The sequence below is a fragment of the Stegostoma tigrinum genome, chromosome 34 (genome assembly GCF_030684315.1).
Source record: "Stegostoma tigrinum isolate sSteTig4 chromosome 34, sSteTig4.hap1, whole genome shotgun sequence".
NCBI lineage: Eukaryota > Metazoa > Chordata > Chondrichthyes > Orectolobiformes > Stegostomatidae > Stegostoma > Stegostoma tigrinum.
In genome coordinates, this window is record NC_081387.1 from 26011967 (window position 1) to 26033502 (window position 21536).

The 21536-nt window shown below is 41.0% G+C and overlaps 2 protein-coding genes across 2 annotated transcripts in view; one reads left to right on the forward strand and one right to left on the reverse strand.

The window, feature by feature from the left end:
* LOC125450601 (uncharacterized) overlaps nt 1–21536 on the reverse strand; it is a 506390-nt gene that overhangs the window by 418932 nt on the left and 65922 nt on the right. The gene's annotated exons all lie outside the window — the stretch shown is intronic.
* Nucleotides 1–21536, forward strand: part of LOC125446342 (butyrophilin subfamily 1 member A1-like) — a 79594-nt gene that overhangs the window by 18080 nt on the left and 39978 nt on the right. Inside the window, exons 3-4 of the mRNA XM_059639395.1 lie at nt 424–771; nt 9779–10060. Coding sequence (XP_059495378.1) covers nt 424–771; nt 9779–10060 — 630 coding nt within the window. The remainder of the gene's footprint in view (nt 1–423; nt 772–9778; nt 10061–21536) is intronic.

Sequence of the window (21536 nt, forward strand, 5' to 3'; positions counted from 1 at the left end):
GCACATCAAACAAATGGGAGTATTTTGAGGATGTAATTAACGGGATTGATAAGGGTAAACCAGTAGATGTGGTTTACTTAGACTTCCAGAGGCTTTCCATAAGGTCCCACAATAGAGAAGAGCATGGGTCTGAAGTTATATATGGGTCAGACGAAGTATGAAGGCAGATTTCCTTCCATAAAGGACATTATTCCTTTAGTCTGGAATAGACGTTGATCGTAGGGTGACAACCTGTATCATCTTTAAAATAATTGTCTCTTTGATTGCTAGCTGCACATTCTTTCAGGGAAACCTCTTGTCTGAAAATTCTAGTGCAGCCTTTCGGTGCTGATACTGAGTGTCTCAGTTGAGTGATTGACGTGTGTTTTTCTCTTGCAGATTCCATGATTAATCAATGTGATTTGAAATGTCTTTGTTCACTAGGTAAATTCTTTGTAAAAGGACCTAGTTATCCTATTGGAGCCACTGCCGGTGAAGATGCTGTGTTGGAATGTCAGCTCATGCCAGAAATGTTTCTCAGCAGCATGGTGGTGCAGTGGTTTAAAGTAGGTCTCGATTCACCAGTACACGTGTACAGAAATGGAGAAGATGACATTTTTGCTCAACACAAGGATTACCGAGGAAGGACGGAATTGTTTAAGGATGAACTGACCAAAGGAAATATTTCCCTGAGGATAAAGCAAACAACAGTATCTGATGGAGGAGGATATATGTGCTCAGTCGGTGACAAAAATGGTAGAGAAACATTTTTGGTTAGCCTGGAAATTATCGGTTAGTCAATCTCTAATTTTGTTTCAATACATTTAGGGAAATAAAATGAAAGAAAAACAAAGAAGTGTGGATGCTGGAACTCAGAAACAGAAATTGCTGGAAAACGTCAGCAAGTCTGGCAGTGTCTGTGGAGAGAAATCAGAGTTAATGTTTCAGGTCCAGTGAGTCTTCTTCAAAAGTATTTTGTCTTTCTCCCTGATTTCAATTACAAATTGTTTATAGATAGATAGAGTTACTTAAGACTTGCTGTAATATTTAATATGTTTGGTAATTTTACATGCCCATGCTGCAAGTAGAATGATTCCTGTTGATTGGAAGGAAGCAAATATCAGCCCACCATTTATCCAGGGAGAAAGAGAGAAACTAGGAACTGCAGACTTATTAGCCTCACATCAGTAATCCGGAAAATGCTAGCATCTATTATGAAGGTTGTGCCAAGTAGGTAATGCTGGAGAAACTCAGCAGGCCTGGCAGCATCTGTGGACAAAAAGCAGAGCTAATGTTTTGCATCTAGTGACCACTCACAGTTCTGAAGAAAGGTTACTGAGCTCAAAACATTAACTCTGTCTCTCTCCACAGATGCTGCCAGATCTGTGTTTCTCCAGCAGCTTCTGTGTTTTTTGTTTCAGATTTCCAGTACCTGCAGTTCTTTGTTTTATATTATTGTCATGAATAAATAATGGCATGATTGGTTATAAGTTCCTGGATTTGGAATTGGGAAACTGTGTTTGAAGAATATGTTGAAGTTTATTTCAATGTGTGACTAACAAAATTGACAAAGGAGAATTGATAGACATTAGTTCGTTACCACAGGGAGGTGGTGCAGTGGTAATGTTACTGGATGAGAAATCTAAAATCATGGATGAATGTCATGGGGACACTGGTTTCAATGCCCATCATGGTGAAATTTGATTTATGTGTTAGTGGTGACCGTGTGGCCACTTTTGATTATATTTAAAAACTTATCGGGTTCATTAAAGTCCTTCAAGGAAGGAGGTCTGCCATCCTTGCTTGGTCTGGCCTGCATGTGACTCCACACCCACAGCAATATGGCTGATTTTAATGGCCCTCTCAGCAATTTGTGAAAGCAATAAATGCTCCCCTCGCCAATGATGCCCACATCTTGTAAATTAATTTTTTAAAAGTTAGATTTTTAGAAGGATTTTGATAATGTCCCCCACAGAATGCTGTGGAGAATAAGTAAAGCACATTGGAGAGGAGCTAATGTACTGACATGGATTAATGATTGTTTTCTATTTGTTAGCGAAAGATTCGGAATCTGGGTCAGTCTTTGGCAGGCTTTGAGTCACGGGGTACTGTAAGGATCAGGACTTGGGCCCCAGCTATTCACCAAACGTGTTATTTCCACATTTGAAGATGGTGAAAAGCTGAATTGGAATGTGTTTTGGGAGGAAGATATAAAAAAGCTTCAAGAGGGTTTGGGCAGGTTTAATGAATGGGATAGAACCTGGTAATGTGGAAAATGTGAGGTTATCCAATTTGCTGGGAGAACCAGAGATGTGCAGAGCAGCATTTTATTCTTTTTCTAATTTTTATTTTGAGGGGTGCTTTGAGGTCAAAATGTGATAGAACCTGCAGAACTGGAAATCATTGCTGCAATCCACATTGAAATGCCGATTGCCATGTGAAGACATTTGCAGCTTGGGGAGAACATTAGTGCAGAGTGCGTTCTGAAGAGTAAGAGCTTGGAAAGTGCAGATGTGCAAAAACTCTAGGGTGTCCTTGTGGATAAGTCACTGAAAGCTGAACATGTGGGTGCAGAAAGCTATTAAAAAGGTGAATGGATGGCTAACCTTTATTGCAAGAGGACTTGAGTACAGGATTAATGAAATCTTGCTTCAATTGTGTAGGAGTTTGGTTTGACCACCCTGGAGCATTGTGCACAGTTTTGTCCTGCTTATCTCAGCAAACGTATTACTGGCATTGGGGGAGTGCAGTGAAGGTTCCCCAGACTTGTTCCCAGGGATGATGGATCTGGCTTTCAAAGAGAGATTGAGAAAATTGGGCCTGTATTCTCTAGAGTTGCAAAGAAGAGGAGGTGATTTCATTTGTGATGATGCTGTCACTTTAAAAAAAGATTATTTTGTCTGGGTTTTACTTTAAAATAGATTGTAAAGGCAAGGGTGTGGAATTGGCTACGGGAGCCGGCCTTAATCAATAAGTTAAAGATGCCTTTCGGTTATTTTTAAAACAGTTGTAACAATAGAAGGCGAGTAGCCAGAACTCCCAGATCAGGCTTTTTGTTTTGTTTAGCTGTCGCAGAGAGAAGCTGTTTTGGTCCCAGAATTGCTGCAAGCTTCAGTAAATGATTCCTAACGGTGCTTTCTCTGAAATCTCTCTTGATGTTGTTCCCTCCTGGATTGTTAAACTGCACCTAGGAATATGTGTTTGAATTAACATTTTTGCCAAGGGATGTGTTGATGGGATGTTGCTGTATTGGAACAGTTAGCTAGTCATAGGTACTGTATCTATTATTCAGTTAAGTTTTCCAATCATTGTTATTTTAAATGCTTCTTTCTTTTGTTTTTATTTTAACCACTGTTTTTAAATAAATTGTTTTGCTTAACATTGAGTGATTTGACCAGTTGCATCACATCTCGGACACCCACTTCACATTTACCTTTAAAATAAGCAGAAGTTACGGTCTAGGCTGCCTTAAAACATTTTGAAGGGAACTGATCTGGTCTGGATTTGTCCGCAACACGTTGAAACTGGGAAAAACCCTACACAGATCAATAGGATAGATGGTGTAAGGTGTTTCTGTTGTTCTGGTGTCTAGAGAAAGGTCACAATTTAAAAATGAGGGATATGCCTGTTCCATCTGAGACGAGGAGAATTTGTTGTGCTCAGAAATTTGTGAACCTTCATCATACAGTGACATCTGATTTCAGCTTCTCCCTTTCAAACTTTGGGGTGAATTCTATCCTATTGTGGCCTCTGTCCACTGGGGAATCCTTAACCTTTAGCTCCCGAATCAAATCTGCCTCATTAGACAGCACCAAATCCAGAATTACCTGTTCCTTGATGGGCTGCACCATAAGCTATTCCAAAAAACTGTTTTGTAGATATTCCACAAATTCCCTTTCCTGGAATCCGCTACCACCCCAATTTCCCCAGACATCTTACATGTTGAACACCCCCATGATCATAATAGAATCTATTCTGAGACCGAGTGACGAGCTGTTTACATTTGTGTAAACACTCCAAGAAAAAAAGGCTGAGACTTTTTCCATTTCTTTTGAAAAGTAGGTAGGCAGCTGAGCTTGTCGAAACAAATCTGGATGCTACACGTGCAATGTAGGTTGACAGGCAGAGGTCATGAGCTCTTGCTTTGCTCTCTGAGGAGGATTCTACAATGTATATGAGTCACAGAAATTTTGAAATATCTAGAACTAGGCTGAGTAGACTTACATAGAATTTGAGAAGGTAAAGCAAGGTTATTTTGAGCATTAAAGGTGGAGACAATGTAGAAGGCCTTTAGAGAAGTACTTCTCCAGAAAGAAGTTTTAAAAATCCTCCTTCCATTACTCTGAGCTCACACAGAAAGCCAGAAAGTTGCACCAACAGTACAGTGGTCAATAAGTCTCCTCGAATCAAGGCTTGCAAGTTGATCCACGGTTCAGTAAAGTAGCCCAATCAGCTCAAATTGAAGTTGAAACTGAGGGAGTTCCTGAATGCTACTGTATTTAAAAATGGGAATATAATGATAAAATAAAGACTTTCTCAGAGACCTGTTAGTGCAGACTGGATAGAGGTTCATCAGATAGTATTACCATCCAAAAGTCGCCCAGTAGCAGGGAAGGCAAATGAAATGTTAAACATAGAAACATTGAATATAGCAGCAAGAGTAGGCCATTCAACTTGTTCCAAACATTGATTATGATTACGGCTTATGATCATCTAGTACAATACCCTAATCCCATCCTGCCCCCACTCCCTGTTGAAGAAGGGTCCAGACCCGAAACGTCAACTTTCCCGCTCCTCTGATGCTGCCTGACCTGCTCTGTTCCTCCTGCTCACACTGCGTTGTCCTAGAAAGCACTTAATGTTTTTGCCTCAACCACTCTCCATGGCAGTGAATTCACCACTGTCTGTGCAACGAAATTCTTCTTCAATTCAGTCCTAAAAGGCTTATCAGTTATCCTTAAGCTAGAAGACTTGATTTTGGATTCCCCACCATCAGGAACATTCTTCCTGTGTCTGACCTGTTCAGATCTACGAGAAATTTAAATGTTTCCCTTAGATTGCCCCTCATTCTTCTCAACTACAGTGAATATAGTCCCAACTGACTCACTCTCATCTCATATGCCACGCCTACTATCCAAGGAATTAATTTAGTAAATGTTCCCTGCACACTCTGCACAGCAGGAACATCCTTCCCCAGGCAAGCAGACTAAAACTGCACATAATATTCCAGGCGTGGCCTCACCAACGTGCTGTATAATTGCAGCATGCCGACCTCTATTTGAGATGGAAAGGAGCATAAGTGTGGGGAGACTTTACGAAAAGTATGCATAGTCCAAGTGAGACCACTCCTGGAATACTGTGAACAACTTTGTTTCCCTCATTTGAAATATCTTGAACTTGGAGACAGTCCAGAGAAAGTTCACCGATTCTGAGTACGGGGAGATTTTGTTATGAAGAGAAGTTGAGTAGGTTGGCTTGTACTATTGGAGTTTAGAAGAGTGAGAGTCAACAGACTGAAACACATAAATTTCTTTGGGGACTTGACAGTGTGATTGCATATTGTTATTTTCCATTGTGGGAGACTCAAGGATCACCCATCATAATCTCAGAGCAAGGGATCACCACGTTACGACAGAGTAAGGGAAGAATTTTATCTCTGTGCAGGGCATCTGTGAAATTCTTTACCTCAAGGGCTGTTGTGGCTAGGTCACTAAGTGCATTCAAGTCTGAGGTAGACAGTTTTCTAATAAATAATGGAATCAAGGGTTACGCACATAAGAATACTGAATCAGTGATAATCTTATTGAACAGCAGAGTAAAGTTGATGGGCCGAATAGCGTATCTCTGCTTCTATTTCTCATGATCTGATACAAGAACTACTGGAAGGATCACATGACAACTACCAGAAAGAACAAGTCAACCCTTTTACTCCAGCTTGCAGATACTCAAACATCTGTGAATTGTCACCCATTTCTCCTGTTGACAGTTCCTTGTTGTGGCACAGCTGTAAGATGAAGAAGCTAGTGAAGTTCATGGACTCAAAATGTTAAGTCTGCTTTCTTGCCACAGATGCGGAGAGACCTGCTGAATTTCTCTCACAATCTCTTTTTCACACCTTCAGCATCTGCAGTTCTTTGTTTTATACAGTTGTAATTGGTTTATTTTCAGCAAATTTCTGCATTCACCTGAGTCTAATTTGTTTGATTAAAGTCTCTTCCTGAAGCCCATAAACAAGCTGTTAATACAGCACACAAGGTGTTCCTTGTATTCATATTTTCAACAGTGTTGTAAGATGTCTATTTTCTGTAACACTCACATAGCTTTCTGCTTCTGAAGTTTTCTTCTCAGGCTTAGAGGACAGTTTTTTTCCCAAGATCTTACTGTAATGATTGCTTGTAACAACCTCAGGTTAATAAAGACCTAAATGATTATAAAATGATGATTTGTGGCAATTCAGAGCATGTGTAATCAGCATGTCGATGTTCGCAAGCAAAGAATTAATGGATGCGCTTGCTTTGAGAAGGTGGTGTTGCCACTGAAATAAACTTAGTGTCCACTTTACTTTGCGCTCGGAGGCCTGGATTCAAATTGTACCTTTTCCAGAGGTGTGGTTGATTAAAAGTTGATCTTAAAAAATCTGAGCTCAATTAGTTGTGGAACAGCGGCAGTTTTCCTATTTCGGAGCCTGACATGTAGGTTTAAGCCCCATCTGATCTAGAGTTGTGTAATGTCAAATCTGAGCAGGTTGACTAGGAAATACCTACTCTCTCGAAGAATCTACAATAAATCAACTTAACACCCTTGTTGAATGTTTCATTGGGAATGGCGTGTGTAAAATAATTATCATTGAATTGTTCCCTGCCTTCAGTATGAAGATCAATGAAAACAAATTATGTGACTAACAACAGCCCAGCTTTCTACAGAAAATTTAATTCATTTTTGCAGAATCAATGCAGCTACGTCTTGAGATTTGTGGGGAATTTGATGTTACATTTCAGTTTTTCTGAGCCTGAAGTCAGAGCATCTAATAAATCACCCAGTGTCAAATTGCAAAACCATGCTGTATCTGCTTCTTATCACAAATTTCTAGATTTTTGACATGCTCCAAATCACCATTATTTCAGTGCCATATTTAGTCCGCTGTATTTGCTGGTGTTACTTTGGTTTAGGTGGACTGAGAAATTTCTCCACACAAACATAATTTTCAACTGTTTCATTTAAACCTGACCATTGTAACATTAAATATTTCTGCTTGTAAAAGCAAGAGAATCAAGCGATACACCCAAGCTTGCAAAATGGGTCTCCACAGAACATTTACTCAAAGTTGCAATTTCTTGAAAATACTGCCATTGGCTGACTGGTCATAAATGACGTTTTTCCTTTATTAAAGAAACATCAGATCTTCACAGGATTGAAAATTAGAATCGATGTTCCCTCAGATTTAGAATCTAAGCTGTCCAAAAATAAAGCATTATGAACCTTCAACACACATATAAAAAGAGAATGGGCTGATAAATGTCTGAATTGTATTCTTCTGGTTTATCCTCATCAAGGTTTGTGATGAAACACATTTGAAAATAACATTTCATTTCTTTGGGGGTGGGAGAATGTAATGAAGGTGTTCATTATTTAGTTATTTTTGTGTACTTGAGATCAAAAGATGTAGAGATACCTGGATCTTTAGTATTTAAAAAAATGAAAAGACATGTTTCAATACTTTATTGAAAGCAAAGTATTTCTGAGAAAGAACAGAGCTCCAGATAATTGCTGGCCTTTGTTGCTTGAGCTCACTTCCATGAGAAAGAAGCCTAATTGTTTCAGAACTTGTTTTTATGTTTGTTCCATCTGAAAAGTATCCACAGGCTTGGCTTTATCGGTTCAGGAAAGCCTGCGACAAAAATAAAGCTGCTCAGCTCAAGTCTTCTGTTTCTGAAGCACTTTTTGCGGCGAATTCAATGTGAAACTTGATTGGTTCTTCATATGAAAGATTATTGGAAAGAACTTCTCAATATTGTATTTCCTGAGCAAGCTGTGCTTGTCAAGACTGCAGAGACAGCTGTGCTGTCTTATCCACTTGTAAAGAACACCAGACCAACAGACTTTGCAACATTCAATGCTTTGTCCTTTAGCCTTCAAAAATAACCACCAATGGCCACAGTGTTTTTTCCTTTTTCAAATGAGTGTCTGCAGAGAATTTTATTTTGCTTTTATTTTGAATACCCTTTGGGTCATCATTGACCAGAAACTGAGTAGCTTAGTCATTTAACAAGATGTAGAGCTGGATGAACTCAGCAGGCCAAGCAGCATCAGAGGAGCAGGAAAGCTGACATTTTGGATCCAGACCCTAAACGTCAGCTTTCCTGCTCCTCTGATGCTGTTTGGCCTGCTGTGTTCATCCAGCTCTACACCTTGTTATCTCAGATTCTCCAGCATCCGCAGTTCCTACTATCTTAGTCATTTAAGTACTGTGATCACAACAGCTCATCAGAGTTGAGGAATCCAGCTGCAGGTAGGTCATCTCTTAACTCCCAAAAGCCTGTGCACCACTCACAAGTCATGAGACAAGAGTGTGAAGGAATATTCCCCACTTGCCTGAATGAGTGTAGCTCCAACAACACTCAAGTAGCAAATTGACTCCAGTGGTTCAAGAAGGCAGTTTGCCACCACCTTCACAAGGGCAGTAAGGGATGGCAAAAAAATACCAGCTCAGCCAGCAATTCCCACATTCCTGAAATGAAAAAGGCAAAATTGCTAATGTTGGTAAATATTTAGAACTGACGGCCCTCTTATCAATACCACCTGATCAGAACATACCCAATCAATTGCCAAGACAGTCTTTTAGTTGTCTTGTACCTGATACTAATATATAACTAACCCCCTCCTTGGGGCTTGGAATGAGTTTCTAACAGGGAGCATATGACATGCAGAAGCCTTAAAGATCATTGCCATTACTAGAACTATCGCACGAGACCCTGAAATGTATAACCTGTGCATATGTATAATTGGTCAGTAAAATATGTGTTTTATTTTTGCTTTACTGATTTAGTCTTTGTTCCAGTCTATTTTGAATGTATTTTTATCTGACTGGGGACACTTGCCTGGGCATCAGGAATCCTAAACATCTCCTACATGAAATCAGCAAATTTCTTCTATGACCTCCACTCTTTGCTGACTGTCTGGAGTTCTCCAATAGCAGCAGGAGCCTCTCTGTGAGCTTCAAACCATACAAGGCCCAAATTACAACTAAATATCTCCCACCAAAAGCCCATTTAATTGAAACCAGGGAATCTTCTTAAATTCTCTTTAACTCCATGATGACATAGTCTGCTCTGGATTGTTCTCAACCTGACCTTATTAAGGATTGTTAAATGTTTTCAATTAATCTAACTTTTAACTCCCAAAATGAAATCTTTCTCTGCAACATAATTATTTTAATCATGGTGGACAGCAATTTTACAGGCCCATTTTTTTTATAGCTGTTTTTATAACTCTTGTCTTTCTAACCATTAACCCTCTAAATCAATCACCTCAAACTTTTAAGTGTAGTAGGGTTCAATTTTCTTGTATTTATCCAGTTTTCTACTGTTAAAATTGAATACCTAAAACTAAAATTTCAGAACTAAACCACAAGCCATTAAGTAGATATTTGCAACAATATCAATGATATTAAATGAATATTTCTCACAGGTCACAGAAAGTGTTCTCAGAGCTTTTTACAATGTTATTTGTATAATGTCAGTAAAGATTGTCATTGCTCCTAACAAGTGTCATTTCTGAATCTATTCTTTGTTGATTGCAGGTTTTGGGCGTGAGCCCTGGATTCAGATGAAGGCAAGTAACATAAATGAAATCCAGCTTGTGTGTAAATCTACAGGATGGTTCCCTGAACCAGAGATATACTGGGTTAGAGAGGATGAAGATAGTTTTATACCAGCTGAAATAAGATCGCATCGGGATTCTACAGGCCTTGTTGACATCCAAAGCAACATTGTAATAACAAGACAATCATCAAACAGGTTCACATGTCGTCTGCGACACGTACATCTGAAAACAGAACAAGAATTAACTATCAAGATATCAGGTTTGTAAATTAAAACATTTGGTCAATAAAGGCAAAGGTGATTTACACTTTTTTCATAAATCAAAACATAAAATTCACTGTCTTGAAGATGTCATGTAATGCTAAGTTAGGGGATTGATTTATTGATTGATTTTGATTGCACGAATACCAAAATACAGTGAAAAGTTCTGCCTATGGGTCTACAGGCAGATCACAGCAAGCAAAGGATGTGTTGATCAGAAAGACTTAGAGGCATATTGGGTACTTTGCAGGTTATATTATTTGAGGCTACAGTCCATTCAACAGTCTGATAACAGCTGGAAAGAAGCTGTTCCTGAATCTGTTTGTGCATGTGTTCAGGCTTCTGTGTCTTCTGCCTGATGGAAGAGGTTGGAGGAGGTTCTTACCAGGGTGCAGTGAGTCTTTGATGATGTTGGCAACCCTTCCGCGACAGCAAGCTGTGGTAAATGGAGACCATGGATGGAAGGTTGACTTGCATGTTGGTCTGGGCTGTGCACACTATGTTCTGTAGTTTCTTACGGTCCTGGGCAGAACAGTTGCCATAGCCGTTATGCGCCCACAAAGTTTGCTTTCAATGTTGCATCTGTGGAAACTGGGGAGGGACCTTAGGACCTGCCAAATTTCCTGAGCTGCCTGAGGAAGTAGAGGCATTGTTGTGCCTTCTTCGCTGTTGTGTTTATGTAAGAAGCACAGGACAGGTTGTCGGTTATCGTCACTCCGAGGAACTTGATGCTCTTCACTCTCTCAACCTCAAACCTTTCTCTGTTGCGATCCTACATCTAGATCTTCACTGTTTTGATTGTTGCTTAAAATTTCCAGAGGTTAAAAGTGACCACATTCAAACAGTCCCCAAAGTGTTGACAGAAAAGAATAGTGTGATACAGCCACTGATACCAACAATAATCACTATATTGTTGATGTATGATCCTGGAATACTGCCTGAAGGGTAAACATTCTGTCCCAGTCCTAAGACTGCCACTATATCCCAGAATGAACATTCAGGCATAATTTTCAGATAGATTACAGAGAGGTTAACTGAGTGAGCTAAAATCTGGGAAATGGAATATAATGTGTGAAAATGTAACAATATCCGCTTTAGCAGGAAGAATAAAAAAGCAGAATAGCACTTAAATGGAGAGTGACTGCAGAATTTCCAGGTGCAGAGGGATCTTGGCATTCCAGTGCATGAGTCCCAAAAAGATGACATGCTTTTTTTAATTTCAAACATTTATTTTAGTCATAGAAATTCTTTATATAGTTATATAGTCCCGAGAGCAGTTTGATTCTGTTAACTGTGTTAACAGATGTAGAACAAACAAACCCAAGGCATTTCTTACTTATATAAGATTATATTTACATATATAAGGAATGGGAAGGTCTGATAATTGAATGAACACCCATTGTAATTTGGCCGAAAGACTTTAGATAGTGGTCTTTCCCCACTGCGCCTTAGCGGCAGCTGCCCAAAACTTTAGTGCGTCCCTCAGCACGTAGTCCTGGACTTTGGAATGTGTCATTCTGCAACACTGGTCAGGATCAACTCCTTGCTCTGGAAGACTGACAAGTTTCAGGCAGACCAAAGAACATCTCTCACCGAGCTGATGGTCCTCTAGGTGTAGTCAACGTTTGTCTCAGTATACTTCCTGGGAACAGAGCACAGAGTCCTGTATCTTAGAACTGCTTGAAAAAATCTCAACATCCTCAGGGAAAAGCCCAACAGGATCCACCCTCTCCTTTCCCTGTAGGGTCTCTAGGATGCTATGTGCTGACCACTTCCTTATGGACTAATATACTAGCGGAAGATTTTCTACTGCTTCTACCCCGGCTTATTCAGAGCTTTGTACGTCTGTCCCTTCAGACACAATTCATTGTTGGCCCCCAGGTGAAGTGGAAGATGGCTTGGGCGACTGCAACGGTGCAGGTTCGGGGACTGGGCCAGTTCTGTGCTGCATACAACAACAGAGAGAGTGCCTCACCTGATGAGTAGGTTTTTTATTACCAATGAATCAGGAATTGTGTTCCCATAGAGCAGAATATAATTCAGCCGATAAACCATTGCTTCTGGCCGCTTTAGTCTTTTAAGGTCTCGAGGTTGTTCAGTCAGCTCATCCAGAGATAATGGCTGGTCTAGTTTTTCCCACATACTGTAGTCTAAGACCTCTGTGATAGAGGAAAAGGAATGACTGGGAGGTCGTGCTGTTTGTGGGCTTTGTGTCATACAGTCTGGCATAAAAAGTCAGACTGAGATGATGTTACCGAGCCATCTTCTTCCTTCAGGCTGCTGAGCACAACAGTCTCCTTGTGCCCCTTCTACTCATCCTGCTCCATGGAGTGGATCCTGGACTGGAAGATTATCTTGGAGGCCTCCAAGGCAGAGAGCAAGGCTTGCTGGCTTTTCAACTTCTGGAGTTACCCCGTGACTTCAAGTAAGGTGCAGCAGGAGTAGGTTCTGCATGGTTTTCTGACGTTTGGGCAGTTTTCCCCATCTCTCTTTCTCACTTTCTGATCACCATTGAAGAGTAAGTGCAACTTGAAGAATGTTCAAGAATCTTGTTACCATGAAAGATAAAGCAGCCCACTTGATTTGTACCAGAACCATAAATGTTCACAATCTACATCAGGTGCAGCAGTGTGCTAAAGATGCACTGCAGAAACTCATCAGGGCTTATTAGACAGCATTTTCCAAATCCACAACTGTCACCATCTAAAAGGACAGGGGCAGTAGATGTATAGAAACGTTCTCACTTGCAAGATTCCTTCAATTCCACTCAATAAGAGAAAGATATCACTGGGTAACAATTTTGAAAACCTTCCAACAACATGTGGATCCAACTACACCAAATGGACCAGAGCAGTTCTTTTAGATCATAAGATGGAAGAGCAGGAAAAGTCATTCAGCACTCAAGTCTGCTCTGCCATTCAGTGAGATCATGACTGACCTGATAGTCCGCAACTTCACTCATAGAATTCCACAGGGATCATTGTTGGGACCAAAACTATTCACACTATGCATTAATGATCTGGATGAAGGAACTGAGGGATATTATTGCCAGCGGGTTTTGAGAAGATTTGTAGCTCAGGTTGAGTTTCTGGATGTGAGTTTGCTCGCTGAGCTGGAAGGTTAGTTTTCAGACGTTTCATCACCATTCTAGGCAACATCATCAGTAACGCAGAGACTCGAACGAACAGTTCTGCCAATCATCCAACCCAAACTTTGGGTCCGCTGAGTGGATGACACCTTTGTCATCACTAAACAAAACAAATGAGAGAAAACCTTCAAGACCATCACTAATACCCTTTACTGGCATAACATTCACAAACGAGGAGAAAAACAACAGCAAACTGCCATTCCTAGATGTCACAGTAGAGCGAACAGCCAATGGGGAACTTCAAACCAGCGTCTACAGGAAAACAACACATACGGACCAAATACTGAACTACAGGAGCAACCATCCCAACACCCACAAACGAAGCTGCATTAGAACATTATTCCAACGAGCCACCACACACTGCAGCACAGAGGAACTACGCAGAGCAGGAAAAAAAATCACCTGTACAACGTATTCAAAAAGAATGGGTACCCAATGAACACAGTCCGACGATTTCTCAGCAATAAACCCAAACAAACAGACAAAACGGGCTCAGAAACCAGAACCACTCTCCCCTACATCAAAGACATTTCCAAAATGACTGCCAGACTACTCAGACCTCTTGGCATCAGGGTAGCCCACAAACCCACCAACACACTAAAACAGCAGCTAATGAACTTAAAAGACCCTATACAGACAACAAACAAAACGAACACCATCTAAAAAATACCTTGCAAGAACTGTGACAAACACTACATTGGACAAACTGGCAGAAAGCTGGCCACCAGGATACATGAACATCAACTAGCCACAAAACCCTCACTCTATCGTCCAGTGGGTATAACCCGGTCTTGTCGACTCTGTAGTCCAAGAAGGCCACTTGGGGTGCCTGGAACACACATTTTCCCTTCTAAGACATATGCCTGCCTTGGAAAAGTCTCAAAGCACTTATGTTCAAGTTTTCTCAGTGTTCCTTATTAGTTTTCCCTGCTATTAGCACATCATCAAAATAAATGGGGACCTGAGGTAGACCTTGCAAAATGTTTTCCATCATCTGCTGAAAGTTGAACAGGGTGATGATATTCCATATGGCAGTCTTGCATGTTTGTACGAGCCATTATGGAAATTAATTGCAGCGTACTTCAAGGAATCCTTGTCTAAACAGAATTGCAAGTAAACGTGGCACATGTCCAGCTTCTTGAAAGTCAGCCCCACCCCCTGCCAGTATCACACATTAACCCCAGATATACAGCTGAAAAAAGTGATTTGCTATCATTTAAAATCCCCACAAAGGCAAACCGACTCAATGGGCTTCACAATTGGTTTGTCCAGAGCTGCCCATTCCACAAATTGGACTGGTTTGATGGTTCCTTCACTTGTCAGCCTTCTGATTTCTGTCTCTGCTTTTGCTTATAAGACAAATGGCATTGGACAGGCCTTGCAGAATTGTTGAATTACTTCCTTGTCAACATGCAAGGTGGCTTTGGATCTTCTAATAGACCTTCTTGAAAAACTTCTGGGCAATTAATTAGGGCTGCACTCAGGCAGCCATTTTCTAACTGAAAAATATTGTGTCAGTCCAGGTGAATCTTTCTCACCAATGTCACCCCTTCAAACTTAGGTCCAAGTCTTTATTACAATTACTGGTAACTGAAGCAGCTGCTAATCATATGAGGCCAGACCGAAGTCGTATTCTTCATCTGTAAAGATTTTCCAGTACAGGTTCTCAGCCTAGCCAAGCTCTGTGCAAACTTAAGGGTTGACATCCAGAGTGAGTTTTGTTAAAGACTGGTTCTGTGATCACTGAAATGGCTGTACCAGTATCAACCTCCATGAGAACTGGGTGACCATTCAACCAGATGTTTATTTTGATTGGCTCTGATTTAAATATCGCCAAGCAATTTAACTGTTTCAACTGAGATGTAGGTTGATTTTCCAGTGTATGCTCTCTCCTGGATACTGGCCTGTTCAATTTGCGTCCAGTAGGACATTTTTGCTGTCTTGAGTTTGCAAACCAGCAGCAACTACAATGGCTTGCTGGTCTGAATCCTGAAGAAAGTTTTAACCGTTTGGTTTGGGCTTGGCTTTGTTTTGAGGTTTTGCTATGGCTGACCTACTATTGTCCATCTGATCAGGAAATATCGAGTGAAGACAATGGCCTGCACTTACGTGGCATTCCCCAAGCTCAGTTGGTCTGGTGAGGGTGTTCATTTCCAACGGAATGCCCTGCAACTCATATGCTGTACCTGCCACTTATTCCAATGACAAAGTCAGTTGTGGTGCCTGTTTGAAATCTGGTTGGGCTTCACCTTTTGCCTGCTTTCATTATTAATCACACATATTAAATGGTCTCTAAGTATTTCATTAAAGGATAAACAAAAAAATCCCATGCCAGTCATCTTAACCTAGTCAAAAATCCACACACAGATTTCCCTGCTTTTTGAATTGCTGAGTAAAATCATCAGCATCTCAGAATTAAAGAAGGCTTGGGGTCATAATATTCTTAACTAAATCCATTAAGACTTAAAATGTTTTACTATCTGGTGCCTTAGGGAAATTTAAGCACCTAATATCAGGAAAAGCTGCAGGTCCCAAGTTGTCAGGTAAATTACTTGTAGCTTTTCTTCTGCCAAAATGTCACATGCCCAGAAAAAAATAACATTTTTCCTACATGCTGGGCCCAGCCTTTAACAACAACATCAGATGAGTCAAGCTTCCCAAATGAAGGCATGATGTAAGAAATGCTGACACCAACTCAAAGACGACTATTGTAAGCAAGAGTCTTTCGGAACGTTCTTTAGTCTCATAGCCACTGAAATAACTCCACGAAGGCCAGTATCCCATCACCAAGTCACCCCTTATTTACACTTGGAAATTCTTGATTCTGACACAGGCTTATTAGAGTCAGCACACAGAGTGTTAGAATCTCTGACGATCCTATTTATATCAGTCAGCCAAGGTTCCCTGATTTGAACCAGGTTAACAGTCCCAATCAGGGAACTCACATTCTATGAGATCCACCCGGGTTGACCTCATTACAATCACGACAGTAACGTGGAAAAATGTGAGGTCAAGCGCTTTGGTCATAAATATGGAGGCATAAACTGTTATTTAATTTGGAAAAGCTTTGGAAATCTGAAGTGCAAAGGGACATGGAGGTCCTAATCGTGACTCACTTAAGGTTAATTTGCGGGTTCTGTTGGCAGTTCAGAAGGCAAATGCAATATCAGTTCTGAAGTAGGGCCACTGGACAAAAACTTTTCACTCTACTCTCTTTCCACAGATGCTTTCAGACCTGCTCAGTTTTTCCAGCAATTTCTGTTTATGTTTCTGATTTCCAGCATCTGCAGTTCCTTGTTTTTGTTTTACAATGTTAGCTTTCAGTTCAAGAAGACCCACATACAAGAGCAGGATGTATTCCTCAGCGTGTATAAAGCTCTGATCCGACTCTATTTGAATTATTGCAGTTTCAGACTGTATATTTAAAGAATATTGTGCTGGATTTGGATGGAGTCCAGAGGAGTTTCACAGTGGTGATCCAGGGAATAAATGGCTTGTCATAATAGGAACGCATGAAGACTGTGTCTGTACTCCTTGATTTTGTTATTGCCACATGTACATAAGTACAGTGAAAAGTTTTATTTTGCATACATTACAAGCAGATCATACCACACAAAATGCATTAGGGTATTAGAACAGAATAAGGAATACAATACTTGTCGGTTTAAGCTTTTGTGTCTTCTGCCTGACAGAAGAGTTTGAAGTGATTGTAACCAGGGTGAAATGTGTCTTTGATTATGTTGGCTGCCTTCCAAGGAGTCAAAGGAGAAAAGGTTGGCATGCATGATAGACTGGGCTATGTTCACAGTTCCCCATCATCCCTTACGGTCTTGGGCAGATCAGTTGCCATCCCAAAGCTGTGATGGAGTTTAGAAGGATGAGAGGCAATGCACTAAAACTTACAGAATACCCAGACCTAGATAGAGAATTTAGATAAAATACTTACATGAATAGGAGAGGCTAGGACCTGAGGGGACAATCTCAGTGTGGAGGAGCACCCCTTTAGAACTGAGATAAGGAGGAATTTCTTCAGCCAGAGGTGTTTAATCTGTGGAACTCATTGCCACAGAAGGTGGTGGAGGCTAAGTCATTGAGTTTATTTAAGACAGAGGCAGATAAGTTCTTGATTAGTCAGGAGATCAAAGTTCATGGGGAGCAGGCAGGACAATATTTTGATAAACATATCAGCCATATTGAATGATGGAGCGGACTCGATGGGCTGAATGACCATTTGGGGAATCAGGAGATCTTAATGGTATTATCAGATGGATCTAGGAACTCTGGTATGAATCCTGCAATGACAGATGGTGGAATTTGGATTCAATTAAAAATTAAGAATTAAGAATACAATGATGAGCATGAAATCAATACCATTTTTCAGGAAAACCCCATGTGGTTCTGTAATGTCCGGGAGGGAAGCAAACTGCTATTCTTACAGGTTTGGCCCATGTGTGACTCAAGACCAACAGTTGTTGACTCTTAGCTGCCCTCAAGGCAATCAGGGAAGGACAATAATTGCAGGCCCAACCAGAGAATACATGCATCCCTTGAATTAATAATAAAGAAACAATTGTTTAGGAGGTTGAGGTGGGTCACAGCTATTGAGTAGACGTGATGGACGGAAGAGTGAGAATTTTAGTCGACAAGCCTTTGTGGGAGTTGCATGAAGTGACAGAGTTAGAGTGATGTCTCTGTGAGATAGCAGAGAGAAGACAGTGACATTTATCCTTGTGGAGCACAGAATGTTCTTATCTTTCATTCTTCACTGCTACCTTTGCATTTCATTCAAGACACTGCACGGAACTGGGTTGCTGACATAGTCTCAGCTGGCAGAGTCTAATCATGTTGCCAGATACAACATTGCCTTCTCCACCACCTCACCCACCAGCAATTCCACGACCCTGTCAGCTAACTGAAGAATAATTTACCTTTCTGGGCCAATTCCATGAGGAAAGTGCTGCAGAATCACAATGTGAAGAGTAGCTCATCGCTTGCAGCATCTGAAGTGATGTGGAGCTGGGGTTTAAAAGCGGTGCCATTGGAGTGAATTGTGCAAAAACCTGTTAGCAGCAGGTACCTCTGCCTCTCCTCCAGTATGTTTCTGTGGGAGGGGCGTCAAAGAGGCCAGTTGTATCATCAATGAGCTTAAGATCAGAAGAGTGCCTAAAACAATGTCAACATAGGCCATAGCTATGAACCAGGCATGAATCTCATAACTGTTTCAAAATTAGGGTTCTCTGTTTTTTTATAGATGATCATGCAAACTTGGACCACTCTACATCAGAATGCATTGGAAAGAGGGTCATTAAATGTATTGAAGACAGAGATCAATAGATTCTTGTCAGAAAGGGGACTCAAAGATTATTGGTGACAGATGGGAATGTGGAATTTTGAACACGAATAGATCAGCTGGGATCATAGGGAATGGTGGAGCAAGCTCGAGGGGCCAAATGGCCACCTGCTGCTCCTAATTCTTGTTTACAATCCCTGCACCAACTATTCTTTTTCCAGCCTTTTTCCTCTCATGGCCACCAACCAAGTTTGAGAACTCTGGCCCACAACTACGACCTGAGGTGCTCTCAGATAAACTCAGAAAGCATGCTGCCGCCTTCCCAGATACAACCCAAACTGCACACATTCCCTTCTCTTCCCCTCACCAGGAGTGAACCATATGTTTGTTTGCTGTTCAATCTACCCTGCAGTGCTGCTTCTTATTCCGCCAGTGTACCAACTCCAACCTGAGCTCCAATCTCACCACTTACCTTCCCCAGCTTTCAGGGTATCAGGTGAAATAAATCCACAATAAATGGCTGGTATCAGTAATTGTGACAATGATCTGAACTGATTGTCATAAAAACACGCCTAGTTTACTGATATTTCTTAGAGTCTTACTGGGACTGGCCTCAACATGACTCTTTACAAGCAACAATGTGAAAGATAGAATTGGAACTTAGATTAATAGCTTTTATTCATAGACACACACATGACAAATAGCTAATCGGGAAACCACTGTTGCAGCCTTTACCCAGATACGCACAATTGGTTGACCTCAATACAATAGCTTACGATGACCTACTGCATAAAATAAGTTATTCCTCATATCCCTTGGAATATCTTGACCAAAGCCTGAAATCACTGTCCCCCTAGTTGATACATGATTAACATTTTTTTTAAATTCACTCAAGGGCATGGGCTTCATTGGTTGGCCAGCATTTATTGCCAACAGCACAAGAACAGCAATACATTTCCAAGACAGGATGATGAGTGGCTTGGAGGGGAATTTGCAGGAGCTGGTGTTCCCATGTATTTGCTGCCCTTGTCCTTCTCAATGGAAGTGGTTGTTGGTTTGGAAGGTGCTAAGAATCTTTGGTGAATTTCGGCAGTGCAACTTGGAGAAAGTGCACACGCAAACTGGATGACCACTTTGATGAACACCTCCACTCCGCGTGCAAGCATGATCCTGATCTTCCCATAGCCAGCCATTTTAACACAGCATCCTGTTTATATTCCCATGTGTCTAGCCTCGGCATGTTGCAGCATTCCAGTAAATCACAGTGCAATCTGGAGGAATAACATCTCATCTTCAGTCTAAGCACTGTACAGTCTTCTAAACTTAATATTGAGTTCAACACCTTCAAATTGTGAACAAACTCCCATTTTTTTCCCTTTTCTTTTAGTTTGTTACATTCTGTTATCCTGTTCTCGCTCCCCTCCTGCCATCGCCAGGGGACTGTCCTTTCAAGTCTGGCAGGAGACATCCAGTTGCTCTGCCATTCCATATTCTGATTAATTAATCTGAACTGTCAATATCTTTTCTCCATCAGTGCCCTACACCCATTACACCCACCCAGCACCCCAACCTCAAACTATAGCACAAATGTTGTCCCATCCACACTTCAACTGAGCTCTGATGAAGAGTCATCTAGACTAGAAACGTTAGCTTGCTCCCCCTCCATGGATGCTGTCCGACCTGCTGTGATCTCCAGCTTTTGTTGTCTTCATCTCTGTCATTCAGAAATTTTGGAATTTTGCTCTGCATTCCAATATCCAATTCACAAAACACAAAGGACGCAGCTCTGAGCTTTGGGGAAAATGACTGTCTCCCACCCTTTGGTCTGCAAATTATCTATTTCCCACAGCTCACTCCTTTCTGTCCTGAAGCTACATTTTTTATCCTGACAAGTTCACAGTGATCTTTCTATTCCAGGAGCCTCAACTGTGCTAATTGTGTTACCTTAGCAAATTGGGGTGCGAACCATCAGGACCAGGTGGCTTATCAACTCTGAGCATCCTTTCCAGGACTTCCTCCCGATCAGTTTGCACTCTGTCTGTGACTTTTAACCTCTCCATTCTGTTGATACTTTGTCAGCATCCTTTCCTTAGTGCACACAAATACAAAGTACTCATTAAGGATTCGAACCTTGTCCTCTGTCTCCAGGCTGAATTTTGGTCTGAAATGGTCCCATACCAGTTTTACTATCTGCTTGCTATTTATTCATCAGGAAAAGGTTTCTAGGTTTCCTTTCATAGAAACATAGAAAATAGGAACAGGTGTACACCATTCAGCCCTTTGAGCCTGCTCCACTGTTCATAATGACCATGGCTGATCATTCAACTGAATCATCTGTTCCTGTTTCTCCCCCATATCCTTTCATCTCGGTCAGCCCAAGCACTACAACGTCCTTCTCATTGAAATAAAACGTATTCATGGGATGAGAGCATTGCTGGCCAGGTCACCACTTATTGCCCACCCCTATCTGCCAAGAGAGCAAGTATTTGTCAACCACATTGCTGTGTGTCTGGAGTCACATGTAGAGCAGACCAGATAGGGATAGTAGATTTCCTTTCCTAAAAGTCGTGAGATTTCCAGGTGGGCTTTTACAACTTTGTAATGTCACCGTGAAGTTAATTTTTTGTTTAATTTTAATTTCAGCATCTCCCATGCTGCATTTCAGACTCGTGCCCTAGAACATTAAGTTCAGAGTTATTAAGCAAGTGACAAAACCTGTATGTGTCTGCTTCATGTTATCTGATGTCCGATTATAATCCCCCTTTTCCAATTGCTTCATCACGTTCTCTCATCTTGTTTTCTTCTGGTGTGGAATGTGAGCATTACAATCATAAGCATTTGTCACACATCCTCAGTTGCCCTTGAACTGATGAACTGATTCTTAATTGCCCTCTGAAAAGCCAAAGAGAGCTGTTGCTGTGGTTCTGAAGTCACGTATAGTTCATACCCCTGGGTTAGGATGGCAGATTTTCTCCACAAAAGAATATTAGTGAGTCAGATGGGTTTTTAGAACAAGCAACTGCTTCAATGGGCACCT